Source organism: Oncorhynchus mykiss, chromosome 15 (genome assembly GCF_013265735.2).
Source record: "Oncorhynchus mykiss isolate Arlee chromosome 15, USDA_OmykA_1.1, whole genome shotgun sequence".
Classification (NCBI taxonomy): Eukaryota; Metazoa; Chordata; class Actinopteri; order Salmoniformes; family Salmonidae; genus Oncorhynchus; species Oncorhynchus mykiss.
The window spans coordinates 19,408,586-19,429,601 of NC_048579.1; the positions used below are offsets into that span (position 1 = coordinate 19,408,586).

General features: G+C 42.6%; 1 protein-coding gene across 5 annotated transcripts in view; it reads left to right on the forward strand.

The window, feature by feature from the left end:
* The window catches only part of LOC110489742 (lethal(3)malignant brain tumor-like protein 4), a 143,805-nt gene that overhangs the window by 5,819 nt on the left and 116,970 nt on the right, over positions 1-21,016 (forward strand). For 2 of the 5 annotated variants that reach the window (XR_002468616.2, XM_021562594.2), the window contains exons 2-5: positions 2,167-2,274; positions 18,557-18,642; positions 18,764-18,818; positions 19,100-19,188. Coding sequence is in view for 4 of the 5 variants with exons in the window: in XM_021562594.2 (XP_021418269.2) it covers positions 18,574-18,642; positions 18,764-18,818; positions 19,100-19,188 (213 nt within the window). In the remaining variant the exon portion in view is untranslated. The remainder of the gene's footprint in view (positions 1-2,166; positions 2,275-18,556; positions 18,643-18,763; positions 18,819-19,099; positions 19,189-21,016) is intronic. The other 3 variants (XM_021562595.2, XM_021562596.2, XM_021562597.2) reach the window with 3 other exon arrangements.

Below are 21,016 nucleotides of genomic sequence, written 5' to 3' on the forward strand. Positions count from 1 at the left end.
ATTCCATAGGTGTTCTATAAGCGTTCTGTGAATCCCCAACTATCGGACGCAGGGTGTATTCTCAGATGACACAGGAGATAATTGGGGATCCACTTCCAGCAGGAGTCGCAACCCAAATAACTTAGGGAGACCAATTATAGATGTCTCAGAGATATTTCATCTGTATGGCAGCCTACGGCAGGGCCTCTGCCATCAATCAGATTAGGACAGATTACAATTTGTCTTTCTTTTGTCCCACGGGCGGTTGAATAGTGATTTGTTTTGCTCCTCATTGTCAGCGCACATAGAGAGAGACTGAGCTAAGCTGCTCAACAGACAAAGGGAGAGTTTAACTGTAGGTTGAAAGTCTTGTACTGACTACACACACCAAGCCTTAAAACTTTGAGAAAGGACCGATTCACTTCCCTCCTTTTGCCATGAATGCACTGAAAACATCAGATAACCATTAACATATTTTCCTCAATGTCTCTGCTGGTATCTTTCTCTTTTCCCTTTTCCATCCATTGAACACTTTTGTCGAGTCTCCATTATAATGTGAATGCTGTTTTTGTGCAGTGTTTATTGGATGCTCTTAGCGAGCTCTGTTATTGTGAACAAAAATAGACCAGCCTCTGTGTGTCAGATATTTCGGTTTCTTGTTATTCAGAAGTGACATAAAGGAGCCGTGTTTATGATGGAGCTGTCTTGGACTGATTCATTGTGGAGGCATGAAAATGGCCACCACTTTCAGTTAGATTTTTCAATGTAAGACATAATGGGTCCCTTTACTGTAAGTGCATGTAGTGGGCAAAAAATACACCTATACATATCCTGCTGAGGTCTCTCTTTTTCCTCACTCTTTTTTAAAATCCTGCTCCCTCTTTTTCTTTTTTCGCTCTATCTAGATCTCTCAATTTTTCTCTCACACCTCTCTTTCTGTCTGGAGAATGATGTATGCTTGTAATGGCCGCTGGGCTGCCATTATCTTTATTCGACTTATGCATGTTTGTGTAACAGAGCTCATTTGTGACCAATGAACAATACCCAGGAGTAGTGCATTACGCCATCAAGGTAAATGGAATCTATTTTAGGTAGCACCCATTAATAACCCCCCCCCCCCCGCTAGCATCAGGTCAAGGTGGCAACATCCATCCTATTATCTCTATGGAATTGGAGCCTGTTGATAACTTTATTAATTCCTGTCAGGTACACAGTTCATGCTGCATTACAAAGGCCTGTTGCTGTAGCTGGTCTCCTGGGGCTGGGGTGTAATTGTCTCTTTGGATAACAGCAGTGGAGTTGGCTGGAAAATATAAATTGTGCTTAGCTTTTAGTGTTGTGATGGGCTTAATAAGGCTATGTTGTTTACACGGTTGGTCCGTCGCCAACCACTTTACTGAAGGTCAAAGGACATGCTGTGGGCTGAAACCTCTGCTAAATGACTAAAATGTAAACTCGATGTGCAAAGCAATATTTACATGAAGAGCTAGCCCTACTGTACTTAACATGCACACATGCAGTTTAGGATTCAGTTCTCTACTCCCACAAACCTGGTCTTCTCCGCTCTCTTCTGTACAGCACACACACATCATACACCTCCTGGTGGCTTTTTCACTGTCAACTGAAACAATTAGATCAACGTAGCCCCGCAAGGGAGGGTTACGCCACACAGTGGCACCCCATGCCCAGAGCCTTGGCAGCCACCCTCTCCCAGTTAATCAGATAGGCTGTAGTCAGATCATCCACACTCACCTTCAGGCCTCCTCAAGCACTAGCTCCCTTCCCCCTCTCTCTGTCACACCTCCTGGAGACCTTCCCGTCACTCCACCAATTAATTATAAGCCCTCCCTATCTAATATGGAAGGTTCTATTGACTGCCTGGGAATGCAGTGGCATTTAGAGGGAGAATATGGGAGCCATTCAATCAAATCTTCATTGCATTATTATTTAAGCTGTAGTTTATAAACAAACCTTATTGATAACAAAAAAAAATGAAATCTCTAGGTCGTTTTGGGGACACTTAACACTAGATAGCAGAGGACTTTGCCTCACAAGTAGTTGTTTCTACTTTTTAGAATATGGTACGTTTACATGAATTGGAGTGTAAACAAAGTAAAATGCATTGCATTAATGGACTATTGCATGTTTGCCTATCATTCTGAACCAATGTGTTTTTGTTGTTTTCAGTCTCTGGCTTCTAATAGATCTGTGAAGACATAGAATGTGATTGGAATGGAAGCTCGGAGAAGGAGTCCCTGATTGGCTGAAAGACTGGGCGGGTGCACATACCAAACGGTGAGTCACTTTGGAGGTTCACAGAACCGCTAGAGTTCACTTAACATTAGGGTACCAGTGGTCAATGGTCAGAATGATGATTTGAGGGTCATACATGATTATCTTGTGGTTACAGTGCCTTCAGAAAGTATTCATACCCCTTGACTTATTCCACATGTTGTGTTACAGCCTGAATTCAAAATTACTGAAATATTTTTAAAAATCTCACCCACTTACCTTACATTCAGTCCCAGATATACAGTGCATCTGGAAAGTATTCAGACCCATTGACTTTTTCCACATGTTGTTACGTTACAGCCTTATTCTAAAATAGATTACGTTTTTTTTTTCCCTCATCAAACTACACACAATACCCCATAATGACAATGTGAAAACATGTATTTTTTTGAAATATTAAAACATTTATTGAAAATGAAATGCAGAAATAACAAATTTACGTAAGTATTCACATTCTTAAGTATTGACTCAAGGGTGTGAATACTTATGTAAATTTGATATTTGTGAGCCTTTCTTGGTGAAAGGCTCTGCATGGTCGTTCCAATGCAGAAATCAGGGCATTAATAATTCTTGCGCTTCGCTGAACAGAGCTGTTATGAAGGAAGTTGTCAAGGAAGTGAGTTTGTGTTTATACTGGCCCTACCGTCAACCAATTATGTCAATGCAGTGCTATACGACGCTCTCCGCATTGTTACAAAATTTGGCCAGGACACGGCGATGCGGTACAGAGCTCAATTTGTCCTTATGTATGCCGATGGAGGCTCCGCAATTGCGTCACACCCTCCATACGGCGCTTCTGACCACATTTTCGTCTCAAGCATAAATGGGCTTTTAGTCTCTAAGAGCTTTGCACACCTGGATTGTACAATATGTGCACATTTATTCTTAAAAAAATATTCAAGGAAGGTCAAGTTGGTTGTTGATCATTGGTAGACAGCCATTTTACATTTTTCCCATAGATTTTCAAGACGATTTAAGTCAAAACTGTAATTATGCCACTCAGGACCATTAAATGTCATCTTGGTAAGCAACTCCAGTGTAGATTTGGCCTTGTGGTTTAGGTTATTATTCTGCTCAAAGGTGAATTTAATCTCCCAGTGTCTTTGGGAAAGAAGACTGAACAAGGTTTTCCTCTAGGATTTTGCCTGTGCTTAGGTCTATTCCATTTTATTTTTATCCTAAAATACTCCCTAGTCCTTAGATTCAAGATGGCGCCGATAAAGATGGCAGCTTCGCTTCAAGTCCTTAGGAAACTGTGCAGTTTTTAACATTTTTTATGTATTATTTATTAAATTGTTAGCCCAGAAAACCTTAAGTGTTATTGCATACAGCCGGGAAGAACTGTTGGATATCAGAGAGATATCAACTTACCAGCACAACCAGCACTACGACCAGGAATACGACTGTCCCAAAGCGAACCCTTTGCCTGCAACTCCCAGGGCATTTGAACTGATTCCAGAGGCTGACCACAAAACAATGCCGTCGGAGGAGAGGGTGCTGGCGCGGTCTTCTAGTGCGGCTTCGGATGCACGCACGCTTCCGAGTATTTTACACGCTAATGTTCAATCCCTAGTTAACCTGTCTGGGAACGGGGTTCCGCTAGCCAACAGCCAATGAAATTGCAGGGCGCCAAATACAAATCAAGGAAAATCTCATAAATCAAATTTCTCAAACATACAAGTATTAGGTACCATTTTAAATATAAAATTCTCGTTAATCCAGCAACAGTGTCTGATTTCAAAAATGCTTTACAGCGAAAGCTCCACAAACGATTGTTAGGTCACCACCAAGTCACAGAAAAACCCAGCCATTTTTCCAGCCAAAGAGAGAAGTCACAAAAAGCACAAATAGAGATAAAATGAATCACTAACCTTTGATGATCTTCATCAGATGACACTCATAGGACTTCATATTACACAATACATGTATGTTTTGTTCGATAAAGTGCATATTTATATCCAAAAATCTAATTTTACATTGCCGTGTTATGTTTAGTAGTTCCAAAACATGCAGTGATTTTTCAGAGAGCCACATGAATTTACAGATATACTCATTATAAATGTTGATGAAAATACATTTGTTTTACATGGAAATATAGATACATTTCTCCTTAATGCAACCGCTGTGTCAGATTCCAAAAAAACTTTACGGAAAAAGCATAATCTGAGTATGGCGCTCAGAGCCCAAAACAGCCAAAAGAAGTATTCGCCATGTTGCGCAGTCAACATTGGTCAGAAAGAGCATTATAAATATTCACTTACCTTTGATGATCTTCATCAGAATGCACTACCAGGAATCCCAGTTCGACAATAAATGTTTGATTTGTTCCATAAAGTCCATCAATTATGTCCAAATAGCTTCTTTTGTTAGGGCGTTTGGTAAACCAATCGAAACACGCGTTCAGGTCCAACCGAACGTCGGACGAAAAATTCAAAAAGTTATATTACAGGTCGTAGAAACTTGTCAAACTAAGTATAGAATCAATCTTTAGGATGTTTTTATCATAAATGTTCTATAATGTTCCAACCGGAGAATTCCATTGTCTGTAGAAAAGCAATGGAACGAGAGCTACCTCTCATGTGAAATGCGCTTGAGAATGAGGCTGCTGCCAGACCCCTTAGTCAAACAGCTCTCATCCGGCCCCCCTTCACAGTAGAAGCCTGAAACCACGTTCTAAAGACGATTGACAGCCTTAGGAAGTGCAAAATTACCTATATCCCACTGTGTATTCGATAGGGGCTGAGTTCAAAAGCTACAAACCTCAGATTTCCCACTTCCTGTTTGGATCAGGTTTCTCAGGTTTTTTCCTGCCATATGAGTTCTGTTATACTCACAGACATCATTCAAACAGTTTTAGAAGCTTCAGTGTTTTCTATCCAATACTACTAATAATAATATGCATATATTAGCATCTGGGACTGAGTAGGAGGCAGTTTACTCTGGGCACGCTATTCATTTAAAAGTGAAAATGCTGCCCCCTATCCCAAAGAAGTTAACAAAGTTGACGAAATTAGGGAAAGAGTTGCTTTCTTTACAAAGAGATATCCGGGATTGTAGTAACATACTCTGTTTCACGGAGACATGGCTAGCTGGGGACATGCTGTTGGAGTCTGTACAGCCAACGGGATTTTCAGTCCATCGCGCCGACAGGAACAAACATCTCTCTGGTAAGAAGAAGGGCGGGAGTGTATGTTTCATGATTAACAACTCATGGTGTAATTGTAACAACATGCATGAACTCAAGTCCTTTTGTTCACCAGAACTAGAATTCCTCAAAATCAAATGCCGACCGTATTATATCCCGCCTCGGTTATCGTCACAGCCGTGTATAGTCCCCCCGCAAGATGCCATCATGGAACTTCATTGGACTTTATGCAAACTAGGAACCATATATCCCGAGGCTGCATTTATTGTAGCTGGTAATTTTAACAATGCTAATCTGAGAACAAGGCTACCTAAATTCTGTCAGCATATCGATTGCAGTACATGAGCGATTAGCACACTCGGCTACTTTAACTTCCGCGATGCATACAAGGCCCTCCCCCGCCCTCCTTTTGGTAAATCTGACCATGACTCCATCTTGTTGCTCCCCTCCTATAGGCAGAAACTAAAACAGGAAGCACCCATGCTTAGGTCTACCCAATGCTGGTCTGACCAATCGGATTCCACTCTTCAAGATTGCTTCGATCACGTGGACTGGCATATGTTTTGAAGATATAAGCCACCTGCATTTGTTTATTAGGCTACTGTGCAGTCTGACAAGTAAACATAGCCTACAGTACATACTGTAGTAAACATGGGAAAGTGCCAAATTCCTTACATAAGGGAGAGCAGGCCATGTCCAGACTTTCTCGTGACATCAAGTACTCATTAACTCTTTTTCGGGTTGCATCAGTCATGGACAGAAACTTCTGAGACACAGTGTTAATGATGAACACCCGGAGGTTCACTGGTAAGCCACATTTGCCTCGGGATCTATCCCAGTTGGTATTCTGTGCCCACTTGTGGTATTTCTCTTCGGTTACACATCCTTGGAATAACAGAGCAGCATAACTGTCTGGACGGCCCTTGCTGTGCCTGATGAGCAGTTGGTCAAGTTATTTTTGTCAGAAGAGGGAGGAATGGAAATATCAGGGTGAACTGACAACCTGACGAACCCGGCAGGTATGTTGACTCTGCCTGTCGGAGGTGGAGTTCCAGAGCTCATAGGTGTGCCTGGTATGGATTGTGACTCCATCTCATTCCTCGCCCTCTTCAACGCGTCATTCTCCACCTGACTCTCCACCAATGTCGCCTGGCTCTGGACCAATGCATCTGCTGTCGCCCGTGTCTCTGCCTGGTTGCCAAGAAAGCTGTTTGTTTCTAGTTATTTTATTAACGAAGCATAAAGATGTTGATGAAGAAATACTGTACTGCTGTTTTTAGTTAGAAATGTAAAACTTCAGAGTACTTAAGCATCAAATACATTGCAGGTAGGGGGATGTTCACACCTACAGTAGCTGGGCTATAAAGAGTCGTTTGTCCTGCTAATCGGGCGACAAGTGTATGAAAACCTGCTTTCAAAATTCCAGCAGCTGTCCATCACTACTGTAAATAAAAACACAGCATCTTGTTTACATCTTGTTTACATTCTTTATTGTAACCACAATGTCACAAATCATTTGTATCTACCTTTCCAATTACTTTTAGAATTTGGGATTCATTTCATTAATATTATGGTGTTTCTATTCTAAGAAAAATTAAAAACCCTCTGGGTTTCCGTTAGAATATGGTGCTGTACAACGTGACAGTCGGGAGTACAGTACTGGACTATTTAGCTAATGAATCCCTGTTTGGTGCCGGCCGCAGGAGACTGGGGTTAAATTCCCCGACATGGAGGAAGGAATAGGCTGTCCTTGTAAATAAGCATTTGTTCTTACTTGACTTGCCTACTTAAATAAAGGTTACACTAACTTCAATATGCTCTTTAAGTAAGACCTACACCACTTTTAACAGTACATTACTCAACACTAGTGAGACTCAGGTGACCTACGGTAAGCCTACAGCATATTGGAAAATATGACGTGACTCTCCGCCAATAATTACATATACAGGATTGGAGGATATATACGTAATTCAGTGATATTTATTCCCATAGTAATTTGTTATGGATCCATACCTAAATAAACATGGGCATTTTGAAAGAGTATTTTGATCATTAATTTATTAATTTCTTATGTTGCTGGTGGGAGGCTACCATCCCACCTGGCCAACATCCGGTGAAATTGAAGACCGCGAAATTCAAAAATACCAAATTCAAATATTGAACATTCTTGAAAATATATGTGTTATACATCAAAATAAAGCTTAACTTCTTGTTAATCCAGCCGCTGTGTCAGATTTCAAAAAGGCTTTACGGCGAAAGCAAACCATGCAATTATCTGAGGACAGCGCCCTGCATACAAACACATAAATCATATTTCAACCAGGCAGGTGCGCCACAAAAGTCAGAAATAGCGATATAATGAATGCCTTATCTTTTGAAGATCTTCTGTTGGCACTCCAAAATGTCCCAGAAACATCACAAATGGTCCTTTTGTTCGATAATGTCCTTTATGTCCCAAAAATGTCAATTTATTTGGTGCGTTTGATTCAGAAATACACTGGTTTAAACTCGCCCAACATGCCTACAAAGTATCTAATAAGTTACCTGTAAACTTGGTCCAAACATTTCAAACAATGTTCCTAATCCAACCTCAGGTACCCTAAAACATAAATAATCGATCAAATTTAAAATGGAATAAACTGTTTCTAATACCTGATTAAAAACAACGTGAAGCGCGCTCCACTTCACGCTCACCAAAACAGTAGAGTCCACCTGGAGTGACATTTACAATGAATAGGACTACTTCTTCATTTCTCAAAAGAAAAACATTGAACGACTTCTAAAGACTGTTGACATCTAGTGGAAGCCATAGGAACTGCGACAGGGTAGCCTAGTGGTTAGAGCGTTGGACTAGTAACCGGAAGGTTGCAAGTTCAAACCCCCGTTCTGCCCCTGAACAGGCAGTTAACCCACTGTTCCTAGGCCGTCATTGTAAATAAGAATTTGTTCTTAACTGACTTGCCTAGTTAAATAAAAGTAAAATAAATAAATAAATACAAATAATAAGGGTAGAAAACAATTGGGAAATCCTATGACCTCAATTTTTTTCCCCCCTGGATGGTATGTCCTTGGGGTTTCGCCTGCCATATCAGTTCTGTTATACTCACAGACATTATTTTAACAGTTTTAGAAACTTTAGAGTGTTTGCTATCCAAATCTACAAATCTAATTTTATGCATATCCTAACTTCTGGAGGTCCGGATGTGAAAATACTGCCTCCTACCCAAGAGAGGTTAACGAAAGCATAAAGATGCCATTATTAGTTACATTGTTTTAGTTTGAATCTGCAGACTGGCACAAAGAACAGAACATTGGGAATGTTTCCCTAATCAGCGCCATTTATTAGTGCAATGCCCCTTAAAGTGTTGCCTGTGTAGCCAGTGTAGCGAGGTGGGGGTCCACCCCCCCCCCCCCCCTTCCCTTCCCCATGGGCTAGGTCGGTCTTCTGTGTGCGGCTCTGCGGCCCATTCTGTGCCCTCGTGCATTGAACCTCGTGCACTTTCAGTGAATACAGCTGGAGAACTGCAAGACAATCCCATTGTGCGCCACTCAGGAGCCATGAACAATTTGACCAATATATATTGTCCTGCTAATAACAGGGTTAAATATATGTGAGAATATGCAACGGGCTTTTATATAATTTAAAATTAATAATAACAATTGCTTTGTTTAAAAAAATAACAATACTTTGGGGATTTTGTTTTCAAAGAATATAAAATGAGAGAGGAAAAAGGCCATTCTTGAACATGGGGTGAGACATTGTTACTAATTTGTAAATAAAGCCAGTTTGTTATTTAGAATGATTTATTTCTGTTTTTAAGGAGAAAAAACAAAAACCTACAATCATCTCATGGGTCATTGTGTGTAGATTGATGACGATTTAATCTATTTAAATGACGATTTAATCTATTTTAGAATAAATCTGTAACTTAACAAAATGTGGAAAAAGTTGAGGGGTCGGATTAGTTTCCGAATGCACTGTATGTACTATACATATAGGTATAGGTAGGTAGGGGTAAAGTGACTAGCAGCAGTGCATGTGGTGAGTGTGAAGGTGTGTGTGTTGGGTTGTCAGTGTAATGTAAGTGTAACCTGTTCTGTACCGGTACCTTTCTGCATTGTGTTCTGGTAAGGTGTAGATGGAAGATTAGGGCTCTGGACACAATTCTGCCGGTTGTCTCTCTTTTAAGGACTGCATGGAATGTGTACAAATACAAGGCAAAAGTTAATGCTGCCGTCTGGGCTCCCATACAAGTATATTCTCCTTTCCTCATCACGCTCTGAGCACACCCAGGAGTAAAAGCATCAACAAGAAAATGCACATTTCAGTTTATACATTTTGTACACTAATAATCTGCTAATAAGTGCTCAATATTTCTTAGAGAGTATACTATTGTACCATTATACCTGAGGCATACTAATGAAGCAACAACGCCATTTTTGAAATGACCGGACAGGTAACAAAATGAACGAAAGGTAACTAGGCACATTAAACATACAAAATCGTCACATTTCACAACATACCTGCATGGAATGGGTACAAATACAAGGCAAAAGTTAATGCTGCCGTCTGGACTCCCATACAAGTATATTTTATTTATTTATTTATTTATTTCACCTTTATTTAACCAGGTAGGCTAGTTGAGAACAAGTTCTCATTTACAACTGCGAGCTCGCCAAGATAAAGCATAGCAGTGTGAACAGACAACAACACAGAGTTACACAGGGAATAAACAATAAACAAAACAATAAACAAAAAAACAAGTCAATAACATAGATTTTTTTTAATCTATATACATTGTGTGCAAAATGTATGAGGAGGTAGGCAATAAATAGGCCATAAGAGTGAATAATTACAATTTAGGAGATTAACACTGGAGTGATAAATGATCAGATGAACATGTGCAGGTAGAGATACTGGTGTGCCAAATAGCAGAAAAGTAAATAAATAAAAACAGTATGGGGATGAGGTAGGTAAATTGGGTGGGCTATATACCGATAGACTATGTACAGCTGCAGCGATCTGTTAGCTGCTCAGATAGCAGATGTTTAAAGTTGGTGAGGGAAATAAAAGTCTCCAACTTCAGCAATTTTTGCAATTCGTTCCAGTCGCAGGCAGCAGAGAACTGGAAGGAGAGGTGGCCAAATGAGGTTTTGGCTTTAGGGATGATCAGTGAGATACACCTGCTGAAGCGCAGGCTACGGGTGGGTGTTGCCATCATGACCAGTGAACTAAGGCAGTGCTTTACCTAGCATGGACTTGTAAATGACCTGGAGCCAGTGGGTCTGGCATAGAACATGTAGCGAGGGCCAGCCGACTAGAGCATACAGGTCGCAGTGGTGGGTGGTATAAGTTGCTTTAGTAACAAAACGGTTGGCACTGTGATAAACTGCATCCAGTTTGCTGAGTAGAGTATTGGAAGCTATTTTGTAGATGACATCGCCGAAGTCGAGGATCGGTAGGATAGTCAGTTTTACTAGGGTAAGTTTTGCGGCGTGAGTGAAGGAGGCTTTGTTGCGAAATAGAAAGCAGACTCTAGATTTGATTTTGGATTGGAGATGTTTGATATCTGGAAGGAGAGTTTGCAGTCTAGCCAGACACCTAGGTACTTATAGATGTCCACATATTCTAGGTCGGAACCATCCAGGGTGGTGATGCTAGTCGGGCGTGCGGGTTCAGGCAGCGAACGGTTGAAAAGCATGCATTTGGTTTTACTAGCGTTTAAGAGCAGTTGGAGGCCACGGCAGGATTGTTGTATGGCATTGAAGCTCGTTTGGAGGTTAGATAGCACAGTGTCCAAGGAAGGGCCAGAAGTATACAGAATGGTGTCGTCTGCGTAGAGGTGGATCAGGGAATCGCCTGCAGCAAGAGCAACATCATTGATATATACAGAGAAAAGAGTCAGCCTGAGAATTGAACCCTGTGGTACCCCCATAGAGACTGCCAGAGGACTGGACCACATGCCCTCCGATTTGACACACTGAACTCTGTCTGCAAAGCAGTTGGTGAACCAGGGAAGGCAGTCATTAGAAAAACAGAGGCTACTGAGTCTTCCGATAAGAATATGGTGATTGACAGTCGAATGCTTTGGCCAGGTCAACGAAGATGGCTGCACAGTACTGTCTTTTATCGATGGCGGTTATGATATCGTTTAGTACCTTGAGCGGGACTGAGGTGCACCCGTGACCGGCTCGGAAACCGGATTGCACAGCGGAGAAGGTACAGTGGGATTCGAGATGGTCAGTGATCTGTTTGCTGACTTGGCTTTCGAAGACCTTAGATAAGCAGGGCAGGATGGATATAGGTCTGTAACAGTTTGGGTCTAGGGTGTCTCCCCCTTTGAAGAGGGGGATGACTGTGACAGCTTTCCAATCCTTGGGGATCTCAGATGATACGAAGGAGAGGTTGAACAGGCTGGTAATAGGGGTTGCGACAATGGCGGCGGATAGTTTCAGAAATAGAGGTTCCAGATTGTCAAGCCCAGCTGATTTGTATGGGTCCAGGTTTTGCAGCTCTTTCAGAACATCTGCTATCTGGATTTGGGTAAAGGAGAAGCTGGGGAGGAGTGGGCGAGTAGCGGGGGGTGGGGCGGAGCTGTTGGCCGAGGTTGGAGTAGCCAGGAGGAAGGCATGGCCAGCCGTTGAGAAATGCTTGTTGAAGTTTTCGATTATCACAGATTTATCGGTGGTGACCGTGTTACCTAGCCTCAGTGCAGTGGGCAGCTGGGAGGAGGTGCTCTTGTTCTCCATGGACTTTACCGTGTCCCAGAACTTTTTGGAGTTAGAGCTACAGGATGCAAATTTCTGCTTGAAAAATCAGGCCTTTGCTTTCCTGACTGACTGCGTGTATTGGTTCCTGACTTCCCTGAACAGTTGCAAATCGTGGGGACTATTCGATGCTATTGCAGTCCGCCGCAGGATATTTTTGTGCTGGTCGAGGGCAGTCTGGTCTGGAGTGAACCAAGGGCTATATCTGTTCTTAGTTCTGCATTTTTTTGAACGGAGCATGCTTGTCTAAGATGGTGAGGAAGTTACTTTTAAAGAATGACCAGGCATCCTCAACTGACGGGATGAGGTCAATATCCTTCCAGGATACCCGGGCCAGGTCGATTAGAAAGGCCTGTTCGCAGAAATGTTTTAGGGAGCGTTTGACAGTGATGAGGTGTGGTCGTTTGACCGCGGACCCGTAGCGGATACAGGCAATGAGGCAGTGATCGCTGAGATCCTGATTGAAGACAGCAGAGGTGTATTTGGAGGGCAAGTTGGTCAGGATAATGTCAATTAGGGTGCCCATGTTCATGGATTTAGGGTTGTACCTGGTGGGTTTCTTCATGATTTGTGTGAGATTGAGGGCATCTAGCTTAGATTGTAGGACTGCCGGGGTGTTGAGCATATCCCAGTTTAGGTCACCTAACAGAACAAACTCTGAAGCTAGATGGGAAGCGATCAATTCACAAATGGTGTCCAGGGCACAGCTGGGAGCTGAGGGGGGTCGGTAGCAGGCGGCAACAGTGAGATACTTATTTCTGGAGAGATTAATTTTTAAAATTAGAAGTTCTAAATTTTTAGTGGACTTCCTAAGCCAGGATTCAGACACGGCAAGGACATCAGGGTTGGCAGAGTGTGCTAAAGCAGTGAGTAAAACAAACTTAGGAAGGAGGCTTCTGATGTTGACATGCATGAAACCAAGGCTTTTTCAATCACAGAAGTCAACAAATGAGGGAGCCTGGGGACATGCAGGGCCTTGGTTTACCTCCACATCACCCGAGGAACAGAGGAGGAGTAGGATGAGGGTGCGACTAAATGCTATCAAAACTGGTCGCCTAGAGCGTTGGGGACAAGGAATTAAAAGGAGCAGATTTATGGGCGTGGTAGAATATATTCAGGGCATAATGTGCAGACAAGGGTATGGTGGGGTGTGGGTACAGTGGAGGTAAGCCCAGGCACTGGGTGATGAAAAGAGAGGTTGTATCTCTGGACATGCTGGTTATAATTGGTGAGGTCACCGCATGTGTGGGAGGTGGGACAAAGGAGGTATCAGAGGTGTGAGGAGTGGAACTAGGGGCTCCATTGAAAACTAAAACAACGATAACTACCCTGAACAACAGCATATAAGGCATATTGGTATTTGAGAGAGACATACAGCAAGGCATAAAGTAATCGCAGGTCTTGATTGGGAGAGCTTGCTAAAACAACAGGTGAGACAACAACAGCTAGTCAGCTAACACAACAACAGCAGATAAAATGGCGATGACTAGGCAGAGATGGTCCGATTAACTACACACAGAGCCTGAGTTCGCGGTTGTGGCCGACAGATAAAACATAAATAAACATAATAGAGTATCATGATTAATGGACTGTCCAGCAGGAATCAGCTATGTAGCCAAATGATCATAGTGTCCAGTGGGCAGCAGTAGATGGAACAGGGAAGCTGCCACTACGCTAGCACGCGTTTAAAATTAGTAGCCCGGGGGTGGTAGGGGGGGTCTGCTCAGACGGAGGCCGGTTGAAGGCACAGCGGATGGAGTATTCGTCGGCAGACCAGTCGTGGTGGTGCGGCGGGGGGCCGTGTCGACATAGAATCCAAGCCAGATGGCGAAAGAGGTGTTGTATATTTTAGTTTGCTAGCAGGGAGATTTGCCTGGCTCACGGCTAACTGGTGCTAGCTTCGTGGCAGTGGCGTTAGCCAATATATCCAATCGGTAGCAGCGGTGATCCGGTGCCAAGGTCCAGAGTTTACAGCAAGGATCCGGTGGAGTATTGGGCTCCAGCCGTGTATGAGTGGGTTTCGGGTGAACAGCTGAGTAGGCTGGGACGTGGGCCTCAGGGATAGCTTCGGTACTGGGTGCAAGCTAGCTGTGAAGATCAGAATTAGTGGTCCAGGGATTACGGCAGGAATCCGGCGTTGTTGTGGAGAGACTAAAACAGGGCTGGCTGTGCAGAAGGTAAAAGCCGCTAACAATGACTAAACAGCTTGTAGCTAATTAGCTGGTTAGCTTCTGGAGGTTCTTGAATGTATTCTAAAATAAAAAATAATAGTGATTCCGTATCACATTGGGGGAGGCAGGTTACCGGAAGGTATAATCGAATTAAAAATCGAAAATGGATTGAAAATAAATATGGGTCCAGTGAGTGGTTGGGCTGGCTGGGGACACGGCGATTCAGACAGTTAGCAGGCCTGTGCTAACAAGCTAACAGTTAGTAGGCCGGGGCTAAACAAGCTAGCAGTTAGCAGACCGGGGCTAAACAAGCTAGCAGTTAGTAGACCGGGGCTAAACAAGCTAGCAGTTAGTAGACTGGGGCAGGCTAGCAGTTAGCAGGCCAGGTTAGCAAGCAAGCAGATAGCAGGGGCTAGAAAGTTAGCCTTTGGGGGACGTCGCGATGGGGATAAGTCTGTTTTTGGCTCTTCATGCGGTGAATTCGATAGACCGGTCGTGGAATTAGTAGGGTTCCAAGTAGCTCTAGGTAGCTAGCAGGCGTAGCTGGTTAGCATAATAGGCCTTCAACGGGCGTCACGCCTGAGAGGCCTGTTGGAGTCCTCGGGCAGATTATATCGGTATTCCAGTCGTAGGGGATCTGCGGGGTTCCATGCCCCATACCGGCTGTAGAAGGGGTCTGGATATTGTAGCCCAGGAGTATGCTTCGGTGGTAGCACAGGAGCTCTGGCCGTGCTAGCTTCAAGCTAAGGGGATGGAAACGCTAGCCAGGAGTAGTCATCCGTTATGCTCTGGTTAGAGTCACGTTGTTCGAACTGGCGAGGAGCTATTCGAGCTGAAGGTTAGCTGATGACCGCTGGCAATGGTTTGCTGACTGATAGCTGGTAGTTAGCTGGCTAGCTTCAGTTGAGGGATTCCAGATCCGAAGTAAATATAGATACTTTAGAAGAAGAAAAAAGCAGATCCATGCTTCATTGAGTGAGGCAGGTTGCAGGAGAATATTTATATATTGAGGTTTAGCAAAATATTTTAAAAGATATGCAAAGAAAAATATGTAAAAAATATATATACAAGGGACACGACAGGACAAAGACGTCTGACTGCTACACCATCTTGGAGTCAAAAAGACAAAAGATAGTGCAGAATATCAGTTAGAAAATCATCATAGAACACATGCTGTCTGCACCTGAAAGAGACCCTCCCCCACAACAAAGCTAACAAAACAAAAGCTAGCAAAGTTGCACTCCAACATTATTCCCATTCACCTTTAATATAATTTCCTATAAACAGCAATGCAACACTAAATCAGTGACGATATAACTTTTGCTTGTCATTTCTTGTGCATTTGTGAACATTTGCGAACATGTACATACCTCTCCTGTTCACGCTCTGAGCAAACTGAGGAGAAAAAGCATGGCTCCCGTTGATGACATCACAGCATTAACATTAACACAAATCAAATAATTCACTCTTGAAAGTAGTGTAATCCACCTCAAAATAACTTCTAAAATAATAAATATGAGGGATTATCGGTGAAATACATAAAGTATATTTTACACCTGTTACATAACTGTGTGGGTACAGTCCAGTGTGTGTGCAGAGTTAGTGAAACAAAGAGTCTATGCGGGTAGTCCGGGTAGCCATTTGATTAGCTATTTAGCAGTCTTGTGGCTTGGGGGTAAAAGCTGCGGTTCTAATCAAATTCTAATAAAAAACGAAACAATGACTTGTTTTTAAATATGCTGTCTACAGTTACAGGCACCATAATTGCTTCCCATGGGCGTATAATACAGAAAAGGTAACTTAGTCTATGGATGGTTTTACGCACATCCAAACCTTTCACAGGAGCTTGATAAAGATCCAATATAAAGACAAAGGGGGAATGCCAACTCACCCTTATACTGCTCGGAAATGTAATGCTCTATAAACATCATGGAACCATCTTATAAGATCATACTGGCACTTCTCCAGAAACAACAGACAAAATTCCATTGCATTCAGCCATGCACTTTCTCAGCATAAACCAATGGATGGTGAATCTTTCTAATAAGTTTGGTTTTTAATCAAATTATTATTTTATTTTTTAGAAACCAACAACAATATTTGTAAATAGGATTGGATCAGAAGCATGATATCATAAATCTCTTCTCTAACTACATGGCACTGTGTGCACAGGCCTAAAATGCCTTTACGCATAACATTCACATGTCTATACAAAATACTAGGCTCCTGTCAATTGTATCGTTGCCTGTGCGAAGCAGATTCATAAAAACAATTGCGGTTAATATAGCATTATAGAAGAACTGCGTAGTTTGGTGGAGCGTGTTTTTGGTAATCGGACGAGGGGTGCTCCTTGAAAATGGGTACGCATAGCCTACTTGCACAAGCAAAATGCAGGTATGTGAATAGTGAAAAAGTGTGAGGGCAAAACCTAAAATATTACAAAGCACTCGCCGTAGATCATTTAAAACCCCTTTATTTAAGGCTTCTTTTGGCTAATGGCCAGGAAAAAAAGACACCTATGTGATGTTGCTAAACCAGCCTTGATTAATGTGTGGGTAGGTTATGCTTGATTATTAATTCAATTAAATGGGTGCCCCCCCCCCCCCCAAAAAAAATGATGTTTCTAAATAAGTGATTTACCAGCAGAAAATGTATTTTTCTCCCCATGGTCACTGTCTGTCATGGCTGAATAGGCTGTGTTTTCGCTCTCAAAATTCATTCGATTATAAACTGCGTTACCTTTTAAGACCTGCTTTTTGTTGGTCTTAAACTGTCTCATGCACTCTAATGTTGGACAGGTAAATTGCAGAAACTGGTGTTAGGGCTGGAAAATGCCCTAACAATTTTTACGAAATTGAAAACTAACATGTGTCTGGCGTTTGCACCTCCTGGCGCTAAGCCAGACGAAAATGGACACCCATGACACATTGCAAGAAGGCCAGAAAGCAACAATTATTTTGTCAGAGCAACTGCAAACCATATACACTGAGTGCACAAAACATTAGCAGCACTTTCCTAATATTGAGTTGACCCCCTTTTGCCCTCAGAACAGCCTCAATTCGTCAGGACATGGATTCTACAAGGTGTCGAAAGCGTTTCACAGGGATGCTGACCCATGTTGACTCCAATGCTTCCCACAGTTGTGTCAAGTTGGCTGGATGTCCTTTGGGTGGTGGACCATTCTTGATACACATGGGAAACTGTTGAGCGTGAAAAACCCAGCAGCGTTGCAGTTCTTGACACAGTTAAACTGGTGCGCCTGGTAGCTAATACCATAGTTCAAAGGCACTTAAATCTTGTGTCTTGCCCATTCCCCCTCTGAATGGCACACATATACAAACCATGTCTCAAGTGTCTCAAGGCCCCAAAAAAATCATTATTTTACCTGTCTCCTCCCCTTCATCGACACTGATTTGAAGTGGATTTAACAAGTGATATCAATAAGGGATCATAGCTTTCACCTGGTTTCAACTGGTCAGTCTGTCATGGAAAGAGCAGGTGTCCTTAATGTTTCTACACTCACTGTAAATCCTATTTGAGAGTGTCCTATTTGAGAGTGTACTATTGTATACAGTAATTAATATACAGGAGTCGGAGTGCAGTGAATCCATTTTGTTTCCGGCCAGCTACATACAATCGATTAATCTGCATTGGAAGGCAAGCAGTTGCTGCTTCCCACTGCCTTCTGGGAAATCCGGGCCCCTCCAGCTGCGGCCGCCCCCTCCGCCACAGACCCAACTCTTACTTAATTTGACTTTCATGGGAAGCAGTCCTTATCTCTTACCAGGAACTCAATCCAATTTACATCATATACTGCAGAAAGAGATGCATTAATTTCCTCTTTATACAGTAATCATGGGGTTGTTACTGTACTAGGACTTGAGAAAAAACATTTCACTTTGTCTCTTACAACAGGCAATAAGACAGCCAAGCTGCGTATGCGCCCAGTGAACAAATCAAGTAAAATGTCATTTGCTTTGCATTATATGGGTAAACTTCAGAGGACATTTATGTTTTTATAAAAGGAATGGTGGTGGCTTTCATTGAGTCTGTTCAGAGTGAAAATAGAATGCAAAAGATGTTCTTACAAATAGGAGTAAATTGCGATGTCTCAACTTAAAGCGACTCACACCGTGGAACTTAAATAGTAATTGATTTGTTTTTGCATTCAAATGGCCTGCGTTTGTATATCATGTTGTAGAATCGATCCTGTCTCAAATGATGCAGGCAGAGGATAGGAAGAAAAGGAGTTTCAGCAAGGGCGTGGCGGAGGAATATTGTCTAAGAGTGAGTAGGCCTGGACCTGACCGCACCTGAGCTCATTATCATGACAACATTATACCTGTTGGCTGAAAAGTTAAGTGTTGCCCAAGTTTCTGTCAGCAAACTAACAACTGTGTCATTTCAGGAGCGACCAAACGAGGACACTGTAAAAATGAAGAACAAAGTGACAAGCACACAAGGTAAACTCTTGAAATGTAAACACTACTAACAAAACAATTAGATCATTACTGAATGCTACAGTATTAGTGCTTATTGATATGAATGCACAGACCATTTTTTTCAAATTCATATCAAATTATTTATCGCTGTCAAATGCTATTTAGAATGCATACATGAATTTACACACAGGAATTCTTCATTGAGAATGCTTTTTAGACTAGGACTAGACTTAATTTGGGTCCGGGAATCTGAACCGTGGTGTTATAAGGAAAGGTGTAATTCAGATCAATGTGGTGTGCAGCAGTGAGGGGTAAGAAGAAGGCATGGTCGTGGGATCAATACCTGGGAGAGAAGAAGGTCATAGCAGCTCCCCTAAGACTCTTCACTGAGGTAAGCATCACCTTCATCAACCAGTAGGTATATAGTGCATTCGGAAAGTATTTTTGTTACGTTACAGCCTTATTCTAAAATTGATTCAATTGTTGTTTTTTCCCCATCAATCTACACACAATACCTCATAATGACAAAGCAAAAATCTAGTCAAAATAAATAAATATCACATTTTACATTAGAATTCAGATCCTTTGCTCAGTACTTTGTTGAAGCACCTTTGGCAACTTGAGGCTGTTATCATTTTCTTGGGTATCAAGCTATAAGCTTGGCACACTTGTATTTGGGGAGTTTCTCCCATTCTTCTCTGCAGATCCTCTCAAGCTCTGTCAGGTTGGATGGGGAGTGTCGCTGCACTGCTATTTTCAGGTCTTTCCAGATATGTTTGATCGGTTTCCAGTCCGGGCTCTGGCTTGGTCACTCAAAGACATTCAGAGACTTGCCCCGAACCACTCCCACATTGTCTTGGCTGTGTGCTTCAGGTCGTTGTCCTGTTGGAATGTCTGGAGTGCTCTGAAGCAGGTTTTCATCAATGATCTCTCTGTACTTTCCTCTGTTCTTCTTTCCCTCGATCCTGACTAGTCTCCCAGTCCCTGCCGCTGAAAAACATCCCCACAGCATGATGCTGCCACCACCATGCCTCACGGTAGGGATGGTGTCAGGTTTCCTCCAGACGTGACACTTGGAATTCAGGCTAAAGAGTTCAATCTTGGTTTCATCAGACCAGAGAATCTTGTTTCTCATGATCCGAGAGACGTTTAGGTGCCTTTTGGCAAACCCCAAGCGGGCTGTCATGTGCCTTTTATTGAGGAGTTTATTTTTGTAATTTTATTTCACCTTTATTTAACCAGGTAGGCTAGTTGAGAACAGGTTCTCATTTACAACTGCAACCTGGCCAAGATAAAGCATAGCAGTGTGAACAGACAACAACACAGAGTTACACATGGAGTAAACAATAAACAAGTCAATAACAGAGTAGGAAAAAAAGAGTCTATATACATTGTGTGCAAAAGGCATGAGGAGGTAGGCATTAAATAGGCCATAGGAGCGAATAATTAGAATTTAGCAGATTAACACTGGAGTGATAAATGATCAGATGGTCATGTGCAAGTAGAGATACTGGTGTGCAAAAGAGCAGAAAGTAAATAAATAAAAACAGTATGGGGATGAGGTAGGTAAATTGAGTGGGCTATTTACAGATGGACTATGTACAGCTGCAGCGATCGGTTAGCTGCTCAAATAGCAGATGTTTGAAGTTGGTGAGGGAGATAAGTCTCCAACTTCAGCAATTTTTGCAATTCTTTCCAGTCACAGGCAGCAGAGAACTGGAACGAAAGGCGGCCAAATGAGGTGTTGGCTTTAGGGATGATCAGTGAGATACACCTGCTGGAGCGCGTGCTACGGGTGGGTGTTGCCATCGTGACCAGTGAACTGAGATAAGGCGGAGCTTTACCTAGCATGGACTTGTAGATTACCTGGAGCCAGTGGGTCTGGCGACGAATATGTAGCGATATGAGTCTGGAAGGAGAGTTTACAGTCTAGCCAGACACCTAGGTACATATAGATGTCCACATATTCTAGGTCGGAACCATCCAGGGTGGTGATGCTAGTCGGGCATGCGGGTGCAGGCAGCGAACGGTTGAAAAGCATGCATTTGGTTTTACTAGCGTTTAAGAGCAGTTGGAGGCCACGGAAGGAGTGTTGTATGACATTGAAGCTCGTTTGGAGGTTAGATGGCACAGTGTCCAAGGAAGGGCCAGAGGTATACAGAATGGTGTCGTCTGCGTAGAGGTGGATCAGGGAATCGGCCGCAGCAAGAGCAACATCA